This window comes from Octodon degus, unplaced genomic scaffold (assembly GCF_000260255.1).
Source record: "Octodon degus isolate 3935 unplaced genomic scaffold, OctDeg1.0 scaffold00084, whole genome shotgun sequence".
Taxonomy (NCBI): domain Eukaryota; kingdom Metazoa; phylum Chordata; class Mammalia; order Rodentia; family Octodontidae; genus Octodon; species Octodon degus.
The window spans coordinates 2,175,492-2,185,953 of NW_004524660.1; the positions used below are offsets into that span (position 1 = coordinate 2,175,492).

General features: G+C 51.3%; 2 protein-coding genes across 2 annotated transcripts in view; both read right to left on the bottom strand.

Annotated features, from left to right (window-relative positions):
* The window catches only part of Gnai3 (G protein subunit alpha i3), a 47,187-nt gene extending 46,837 nt beyond the window's left edge, over nucleotides 1–350 (bottom strand). The window contains 1 exon segment of the mRNA XM_004649113.2: nucleotides 76–350. Coding sequence (XP_004649170.1) covers nucleotides 76–193 — 118 coding nt within the window. The 5' untranslated portion in view covers nucleotides 194–350.
* A 4,163-nt stretch (nucleotides 351–4,513) lies between these two features.
* Gpr61 (G protein-coupled receptor 61) lies at nucleotides 4,514–6,075 on the bottom strand. Its single transcript, XM_004636921.2, has one exon. The coding sequence runs from the start codon at nucleotides 5,927–5,929 to the stop codon at nucleotides 4,574–4,576; it is 1,356 nt and encodes a 451-aa protein (XP_004636978.1). The 5' UTR covers nucleotides 5,930–6,075; the 3' UTR covers nucleotides 4,514–4,573.
* Nucleotides 6,076–10,462: the final 4,387 nt, after the last annotated feature.

Sequence of the window (10,462 nt, forward strand, 5' to 3'; positions counted from 1 at the left end):
CCGCGGCCCTCCCCGCCGCCCCGCCGAGCCCTCCGCGGTCCTTCCCGCCGGAGCCCGCCCGCGCCCAGCCCTCACCCAGCAGGAGCAGCTTCACTTCTTTGGCCGCTTTCTCCCCGTCCTCCCGCAAGTTGCGGTCGATCATCTTACTCCGCTCCACCGCCGCCTTGTCCTCGGCGCTCAACGTGCAGCCCATGACAGCGGCGGAGTGGGGCCTAGGCCGAGCTCGCTGGCGCTGGCGCTGGCGCTGGTGCTCGCGCTCGCTCCGCGGGACTGCGGCTGGACGGCGGGGCCTGCGTCCTGCGGGCGGCGGCCCTCTCGTCAGCAGCCCGAGCGCCCCGAGCACCCGGACTTCCGGCGTGACGCCACTTCCGGCGGCGCCGACGGCCCTCGGCGCTCGAGCCTCCTTCCCAGCCCGGGGAGGGGCGTCGAGCGCGAGGGCGGAAGTCGGCGGGCGGGGCGCCCCGCGCCGCGAGGCTCGGTCGGGCTGTGTGCGCCCGCCAGCCCGCGCACCCCCTTACGTACTGGGCTCCTTGATCCGGGTAAATGGAGGGACACCGGGGCCTCCAGCTCAGGGTGCGCGCCAGAGGACGCGCGGCGAGCGGGCTGTGGGTGGGACGCGGGGATCCCTCTAGCAGCCACAGGCCTCACGGTAACCGCTACGTGGGCTCCTCCCTGGCCGGAAAACCTCTTGGATCTCTGATCTGGATATCCCGGGCGCCTCCCCAACTCCCTAAATTGTCTCACAGACCGATGGGATGGGAGCAAACTAAGCCAGCTCGGGCTTCATCCACTTGGTAACCTGAGATCTGTGACACCCATCCTGCCCAAGACCAGCCCTCTCCTCTGACCCCCTGCTCCTCCTCTCCTATGTGCTGGTCGGGCTTAGGGTCTACCCAGCACCTTTGTTGGGAAGGGGCCGCTTTGAAATCACTAGATCTCTGTCCTGAAAGGTAAGTGTGCAGCTCATCCAAAAAATGTCCTTGGTGCCCATCTTTCTAGTATAAGCCAAATTGTCCTCTATGGTAGGAGCTTAGGACCTCTACCAAGATCAGTCAGTTTACACCCTCCCCCAAAAAACAAAACCGTGTATCTTTGGAATCTCCTATGAAAATATCCTATCGTGCTAACCACACAAAATGTTGTAATAAAAATTGTCTCTCCGATATTAGCTGAAGATTAATAAATGCCCTGTGAAAGGCCCATACTGGTATCTTCTTTAACCCGTAACCCTTACTGTGAAAGTGACCCGAAATTACCTTTTCTGTCATATAGCTTCACAATTACTATACATAGTAGGGAAAAGGATGGTTTTGCTGCCTCTAAAGCCTTTATCTCCCTAACAGAATCTAGACAGGATTTCACTAGGTTTCAAGGCTGGCCTTGAACTTTTTATGTTGCCCAGGCTAGCCTCAAACTCCTGGTGATCCTCCTGCCTCAGCCTCCCGTGTGCTCAGATTACAGGCATGTGCCATCATGCCCGGCTGATTCACTAGAAACATTTAGAGAGTAGATCCCTTTATGCAGCCTGGCCTTCCATTGCTTAGCAATAAATGCCAATTCATTAGAGTTCAAAAAATCTCCCTCTCATTTTCAAATGACAAAAGGAACTGTATTTCCCTTAATACTTCTGGGGTGGAAAAAGGGCAAGAGGAGAGAAAAGAAAAACCAGTATTTATTGAGTACCTGTTTGCCAGGGATGGCTGGGCGCTTCCCAGTCTCATTTCTTAATCCTCACAACAGCCCTGTGAGGTAGGTAATAATGATCCCCATTTTGTCAGATGAGGAAATAGGCTCAGAGAAGTTAAGCAGCTTTCTCAAGTTCACACAGTGAGTAGGTAGACCAGTCTTGACTACAAATTTATGTACCCCTTCCTTTTTTTTTGCTCTGCCCCCTAAAAGATGTTGCCTGGGGTACCTGACAATAGAAAATCTGTGGTTTTCATCAAAGCTGGCAAACCACCCCAGTACCACCAGGATGCAGAAAAAAATAACCAGCAGGATGGTTGCCTCCACCTGTTGATTCTTCAGTATATTAAGGAGGTTGGACTCTGTTCATGGATATTTCTCAAAGCTAAGGATTATAGACTGAACGTTATCAAGCCATCCTGGTTACCTGAAAATTCTGGAAAGTGCTCATAGCAAAAATTTTTGGGAAAGTCCTCAGCATAAAAAAGATAAAACTTTTATTTCCTTCATGATCCATTCTTACAGGGAAAAATAAATGGCAAAGAAACTAATATGTATCAAACTGCAGTAAATGCCATTGAGATCACAGTGTCAGGTAAGCTCAGCCTGAATCAGAGATATCCTTACACTTAAAAATCTTTCTTCTTTGATGTATGTGAAGGAACAGTTCAGAGACAATGTCAACAACAAAAAAGGCAAAATAAATTAACAAAATGGCTGCCGGCTCTGTTTGACGCCCCTCCGTCCCCTTGCGCACACCTGTTTGCCGTGGAGTCACACCGCCATCTGCTGGCAATGCCTCAGCTCTGGCCCCTAACTAGTGGCGTTTGAAAGCTGCTACTCCCCTCATGAAATTCCTAGCTATGAGTTTAGCTTAAAAGGAAATTTTTGTTTTGTTTTGTTTTTTAATGGCAAAGGACTCTCCTTACTTTAACAGACTTTCCTCCTAAGGGATTTCTTCAGTGTAATAGGCACTAAACTGGGATAGTTCAGTGATAGGAAGACAAAAACCTGGAAATGTTCCCAGCTCAGAAGGGAAAAGGCTGTTTGCCCAGTTTCATTTAATAAGTTTCACTTACAATCCCCATTCTTGCCACAATTTTCAGGAAGACTATCACTGAGATGAGCTTTCAGAAGCTAGAACCACGAATATATATTCTCCAATATATTTCTTAAGCACATTATATAGTGCTTTAGCAAATCTAAGTGCTGTATAAAAATACTAAGTATTTGATCAAATTAGGCTGTGAGCTTCTTGAAAGTGGTAACCACACATTCTCTGTGTAGGTACCAGAGAATAGTGGATGTTTAATTACTCTTTACTGACTTGAACTGAAGGAGTCAATGTTAATATCAGTATAATACCTTTATCATAAAAATTATTTATTGGCTGTTCAAAGGAGAATATTCTACTTCCACTGGCCCATTTTCCCCCTCAGTGAACCAATAATTTGTTCAGATATAGACCACATCACCCTTTGGCCCTGTGTTGGCCCTTTTGTGTTACCTAATTCAATGGAGGGAAGTGAGACAAACAGGAGGTCCCAGATGGGTGTCCTGTCCAGCTCACAATTATTCCCTCTCCATTGAAAATACCATTACCAGCCAGGCATGCCTATAATCCCAGCACTCAGGAGGCTGAAGCAGGAGGATCACAAGTTCATCACCAGCCTGAACAGCATAGTGAGTTCAAGGCCAGCCTGAGTTATATAGTGAGACCCCATCTTAAAAACAAAACAATCACAATGCACTTCCTACAGACTCCCGGTAAACAGCTGAGCCCAACTCCTGTGCCTTCTCCAACCCAGGGACACAGATAAGAGAGATTGAAGTCTTTGACACTGAAGCTAATTTTGAGAGCGATGAGTGGAAGCAGGGAGGAGTTTAATGGACCATGGATACCCCGCCCTTCCCATGCCCAACCTTGGTCTTTTGTACGCGATTGTCCAGGGGGCTGGAGATGGGTCACTGCCGTGAGGAGAGAGATCAAGGAGGCCAATCCTGGAAAAAAAAGATTTTTAGGATTATTGCTCAGGGTGGTTTACGTGGTCTCTGTATCAAAGCCACCTTACCAGTTCAAATGTTAACCCTCCCCCTCAGCTAGCGGACCCCCAGCTGTTGTATTCATCCTAAAAGACAGGGAGAAAGCACCATCCTATGCTGTCTCTGCTGAGATCAAGTTCCACACAAGACAGAATAGAAAAGCTTTTCCTGAAGATTGTGGGACAGGGAATTGCAGTCACCTTTCCTGTCTTTGATTACATGTCCCCTAGTCACATGTTCCCCTTACTTCTGGCCAAACGTAGGAAGAGAATATCCTGCTTCATACTCTCCATTTAAGGAAATTTCAAGTATAAATCTAGAAAAAAGATCTACTAGCTCATAGGGAAACACCTGCTGCGATTTCATCCTTTTTAAACCTAGTAAAGAAATAAGACACAGGTCATTTTCTTACCTTGCTTGAGTGCAATTATTGCCCTGGACATTTACACTGAAAAATAAAATGACCTCAGTGGTCCCCAGATACCTCCGGATCTGGCTGCTGCCCTAGTCCCCCACTCGTCCCCTTAGAGAATTTCCCTGCTTCCTGAGCATGGAAATTTCATCAACTGATAGCTTCACCTCACCTTTGTGACCCTTTCCTCTTGTCACCGTCTCATCATACCCAGGTTCCCTCCCCCAGTAATCAAAGATCGGCCAAGTCTAAAGCTTTTGCCACATGTCCATCCTGTTGGCTCTGGTCCTGACCCAGGAAATGCTAAGCAAAAGCTATATGCGGAGACCCCGGACCCTGAGCCCGCCGGCTGGAAAAAGTGGTCCCACGAGGTGCTCCTGGTGACCGAGACTGGCCCTCAAACCCATCTCCCTTCAAGTGTCCACCAGCCCATCATGACTCCAGTCGGGGCGAGGGGCCAGGACGGAGGTAGCTGTCTGACACAATGATGTCACTGGTGAGTTGCTGCTCCAGGAACTCGGAGGTTTCTTCAGCTATCTGACCTGGGATTCGAAAGTCAACAGCGGGTGGCTCCTGCTTAGGGCTGGGCGGAGGCCTGGAAACCCAGTTCTCAGCAGGACAGCCGGTTCCCTGAAGGAACTGTAGGAAGTTCTCCTCGATGGAGCCCTCCCTGCTAGGCAACCTCAGCTCCTCCTCTGGAGCAGACTTGAAGAAGCAGACAAACTGTTTGCTGAGCTCCCCCCGGATCTGCCGGTTGAGACATCCATAGAAGAAAGGGTTGGAAGTGAAGCAAAAGTAGCCAATCCAGGTCACTACGTTCTCCACCTGCCCAGTTGAAATGGGCTGAGCACTCAGGGCAACATAGAGATGGAAAGAGAAGTAGGGCAACCAACAGAGCAGGAACTGTCCCCCCACAGCCAAGAGGACCACTGCTGCCTTCCCTCCCCCGAACGTCCGGTGTGGAGTGGTCTGAGGGGCCCCAGAGCTGGTGACCATAGTGGATCGGCTGCTGAGCGACTCGGAGCGCTGCCGGGGTGTCTCCATCCATGTGGGCAGTGGCCCGTGCTGCATGGCTGCAACACGAGCCACTCGGAACATGCTGCAGTAGACCACAAGGATGAGGAGCAAGGGCAACAAGAAATAAAGGACGGCAAAGACCACCACAAAAAGCTGGCAGTAGGCACTGTGGCTCCATTGGAGTGAACAGCCTGGGGGGACGCTGGGAGCGCCTTCCTCCCAGGAGGCTCTTCCCAACAGTGGCACGGAAGCCATGGCTAGGGCCTTCACCCACACACCCACCAGCACAGAGGCCACTAGCCCCAGCGTCATGCGCACCTCGTAGCGCATGGGGTGGACCACGTAATAGTAGCGCTCCACATTGATGGCTGACACAGAAAGGATGGCCAGGCTGACAAAGCACACACTCAGGAACAAGTAGAGGCGGCAGGCCACCTCTCCAAAGAGGGCGTGGTCAAAGAGGGCGGAGCTGGACAGCATGGCCAGAGGCATGAGGGTCAGAGCAGCCAGCAGGTCCACCAGGCAGAGGTGGAAGACAAAGACAAATTTCCGGAGGGCAGGCGTCTTGGCGATGACGGCCATCACGGCGGCGTTGCCAGCCACCGCAGTCAGGTCCAGCAGGAGCATGAAGAAGAGGGCCACGGACTCTGAAGCTATGTCGCGCAAGTCCACCTCTGGGACCCCACTGGCGGTGGAGGGGCCTGGAGTTTGCGGAGCCCTCCCCAGAATAGAAGAGTTCTCTGATGACTGGGGGATGGGGGAGGACTCCATGGGACCAGCAGAGGAAACCCAGGGCACCTGCTGTCACGGGCCCATCCCCCATCCTAGGCCACGCCCTGGGGGGCAAGCCCAGGCCCAGGTTTCTCAGTCTTGTGGGGCTTTCTGTGGAGTCTTGGACAGGCTCTTCTCACCCACCTTTGAGGTTGGGCTCATCTGTGGACAGAGCAGGCTAGGCAGCCACCTGCTCAACAGCACTTATGCTTCCTGTGGCAGGAGGTGGCTCCAGGTGACAGAAGAAGCAGGAGATAGGAGAGGCGTGGAGCCTGGCTGCTCAGCAGCACCGGGCCTTGCCAGGGGCTTCTGGCTCCCCCTTTTCCAATGTCTTTCCTCCATTCTCCATATCCTTCTCCCTTTTCAAGGGCTGTTATTCTAGGATTATAAATCCTATGTCTCCCTTTCCCACGGTCTTGCTGAGCTCTGGGACAGCACCCCAGTTTTAAGGTTGCATATGTGATTTTTCCAATTTCTGGTATTCTTTGGATGGGAAGTAGAAGGAACACAAATTTGGCTTCTGGTCCCAGCTCTGAGCATTACTGACTCTGCCACACGTCCAGATTCCAGTTTCTCAAAAAGGCATCTGTAAAATAAGGGAATGGTATCTGCTTCGTAACTATGCTTGCGGAGTCCAGCATGATTTGTTAATAGCAGTACTATCCGCAAGCAGTAGCACTTACAGGGTGCTTTCCACATGCTGGGCCCTGCTGTAAGCACTCAACAAAAATAAACTCATTGTCATCCTCATACAACCCTAGGAAATAGATAGCATTCTCATTTCTATTTTGCCAGTGATAAACCCAAGGCCTAGAGAAGTTAAGGAATTGAGCCACGCCCAGGTGCCTACACAGACAGTCTGACCTCAAGGCCGTTCTGTTGCCCACTGTGCCACGCTGCATAGGACAGCGCCCTCCACCTGAGTTGGAAGATAGTAGGCTTCCAGGAAGCCATTGTTGAATTTTACCTGTAGCTAAAAATGTCTCTCATTGCTCTAAGGCTTTTACCTGGTTAGGGGAACTGAGCTTTAGTTTCTTCTGACATCACCACTCCCCAAAGAGCCACTTTGGAAATTGTGAGAAGGATCAATGAGCATAAACTGTCTCAGCTGAAGGAAACTGGGAGGCCAGTCTGTCCCGCCTAGCAGCTCCCAAGGCTGAAGGACACAATTGACTTGCAAGTTGCCCCTCGTCTACTCTGGTTTCTGTTGTCGTTTTGCTTTGTGGTACCAGGGATTGAATTCAGAACCTTGCACTTGCCAGGCAGGCGCTTACGCCGCTGAGCCATCTCTCCAGCCCGACTCTTGTTTCTGAAGGCCACTGTGCCCTTGCCAATGCAAGAGGAGCTGCTCCTAACCTCCCGTACCCCACCGCCCATAGCTCTGGCCATCGCTGCTGACCTGTGAGGTTCCTGACTCAAAGCTCTCTTGGCTCCAGACTGTTACCATGGTCACAGAACAAGGAGTATGAACAGGTGCCCCTGGGAGAGGTGGGTGGTGTGGAGGTGGGACAGCAGTGTGATTGTGGATGGAGTGAGTCTTGTGGTACAGATTCTCTCAAGAAAGCATACCTAGTTGTGCAACTTAGCACCAAATCGTAGACGTGCCAAGTCTGGTGGCCTTCCCTGTAGACCAGAGTTCTCCAGGTAACAGTTTCCTCATCTGTGAAGTGGGAGAGATGGACTGAGTCACCTCCAAGATTCCTACACGTAACCTTTCATTGCTCTGTGAGTTCCTGGGACGGAGAGGTCCTGGTGGTTGCTGTTTTAAAAACCTGTCATTTCTATGACTGCAGGGAAGAGGGCCACACAGCTATGAGGGCCTACGTTTTTCTCCATGGTTACCTCACTATCACTCGGGTCTTGGTGTTGCCGTCAATCTCGATTCTAACGTCTCGACTTCTAACATGCCAAGTAAGAAAAAGGTGCTCTTTGCAATTTTTTGAATTGAGTCAGACTCAAATTGATTAGTCAAATCCCTGCCCCCTAGTACATACTCCAAGAATACTCAATCAGTCATCTGTGTGCCAGCCAGGGAACTCTCTTCTGGAAAGGGTAACTCGGACTCCAGGATTGGAGGCCACCCTGACTTTGGATGGGTTCCTGGGGACATGCCTCTCTCCAAGGGTAGCAGAAAGCTCATTTCACAGTTGAGGTGGCCACATAAACTTGGGCTCTGCAGAGATGAAGAGAGGGCATGAAAGTGGAGACATCAGCTCATAAGACAGTTTATCAAGAAAAATGCTGGAGAGAAATACCAAAGGAAGCATATGTGTCCCTTATTTTTCATGCCAGATGTGGCTCTCTATCCCTAAGAAGGACGGGCCTGTCATGGGTGGATGGACAGCAAGGCCCAGATGGGGTCCCAGACTGAGGGATCTAGACATGGTTTTCATTTGGAGGAAGCTGTGGAGCCATGATGGAGTCCTGGGCGGGACAGCACTGAACATTTCTTTTTCTCATACCCCTTCAGTATTGCCAGTGTTTCCACAAAGACTCCAAAATTCCAGGATTCCAACTGACTTCTTAAAGACAGGCCCATAAGTCAGACTACTGGGCACTCCCCCTTCACTGACCAGCCAGGTCCTAGAGGGAAGGCCGTGCTGTCACAGTTCCACAGAGAAAACCCAGAGAGCCTCACACCCCTCCTCATCATCTCATCATGCTTTAACCCCAGCAACGCTCCTTTCCTCCCACTGCTTCCTTCCAGCACCACCCCCCTCACCTCCAGGACCTCTTAGTACAGGAAGGGTTTGTCACCACAGGGATGAACGAAGGCCTGGCTCCTAGCAGGGGCATGGTCATGTTAGAGATAGAGATCCTTGTTTGAGAATGCAGAATGCACAGAAGTGTCCAGCCCAAGGCCACCACGGTGGCTCTGGAATTCGTATGCACCTGTTTCTCAGATAAGTGCTTCCACCCCAAGGACCAGAGCCCAGCCTTCCTTCAGGCAAGAGTGTGTCCTTCCTGAGCCAGGGGAAATTTCTAGGGAGCTTCAGCACCCCTCCCCAGCAGAGTTGCCCATGCCCAGGACATGGTTGTCCACCAGCCTGGATGCTGAAGGACTTATTCCTAGGATATAGGGGACCCAACTCAGTGACATAGAGCCAAAGAGCTGGAGCATGCTGTCTGTTGCAGGATGTGGCTACTCCTGCCAGCAGGAGATAAGCACCCCCCATCTCTAGGCTTCAGAGATGCCCACACCCCAGTACTGCCTTTGGGATACCTATGAGTCCGTCCCCCAGCAAAACTGCCCGCCCTAGGGTAGGGTGAGCTGTTCCTTGGATTGCAGCCCTTTTTGTAGAGTACCACAGCACTCACCGCCAGGCCCTCGGTCTGTCCCCTATTCCTGGCCTAGTCGTCAACTCCTACCTTTGCTGAGCAGCTCCCGGCTCCCATGTGATAGCTTCTCTCAGCTGATGCTTCTCCAAGGCTGCTGGAGCCTGAACCACTGCAGTGAGCAGTGAGAGGCAGCCGGCAGAGCAGGATGCTCTAAGAGCTTCTGGGTCCTAATGGCCTCCTGCTTCCCACGCAGCCCCTTGGAGCCACTTCTGGAGCAAACCGCTGGGCACCAGTGCCCCAAGCAAAGTGCCCAAGTGTGAGTCCAACTCCTGGCGCTTCTCTTGGATTGCTGGGCTGCATCTCAAAAGTTTCCCGTGGCCAGGGGATGATAGACAGAGGAGACCTTCTGATTGGTCTGATAAAGAGAACTTAGAAAATTCAGCTTCAGTTTTTGATTTCTTATTTGTTCAAAGGGTTTGTAGGAAATATGGCCCTTGTCAGGTTCCTGACAATCCTGTCACAGCATCATCTTGTGTGACATCAGGACCAAGTTGTTTTTGTAGCAAGAAGATTGGTACAGACACAGCACCCCAAGGCTAGGCCAAAGAAGGTCTGCCGCTCCAGGGATGCTGCAGGTTTGATTCCTTTAGAAACTGCCGTAATTTCATAGAAAACAGGTTGCATGGTGACAAGTTTGAAGGGGAGCTGAGGGCCTTCTCCCTGTATCCTCTCTCCAAACACACGGCTACTGTTGTGTTATATGTTTATTTGGCCATGAGTACTGATAGAGAAGGGGACCCTACTTGTCTGAGCTACCCTGAAGGCAGAGCGGGCTAAGCACTCGGAGAGGCCCAGCTGTGGCTTTCTCTGCACCAAGAGACAGCTGGGGAGCGTCATCCGTGAAGGTGCGATGAGGGGCGTGGTTTCCACCAGAGAAGTGGTTGTTGATGGCCAGATAGCTCAGCAGACTAAAGCGTCTGTTCAGGCACAGCACAGCAGCTAGGGTTTGATCCCCAGCATGCTGTGCTGGCCCCGCCCCTGGTGCACACTGAGGCAGGATTGAGACTAGACTTGGTGGCACATGCCTGTAATCCCAGCGCTTGGGAGGCTGAAAACAGGAGAATCACTATGAGACCAATCTACGTAGTGAGACCCTGTAGACCCTGTACTAAATACATTTTTAAAAAAAGAGAAGAAGTGGTTGGTTCCCCAGATACATGACTGTTACTGGGTCCTAATGCGGCAGAGCTGCAG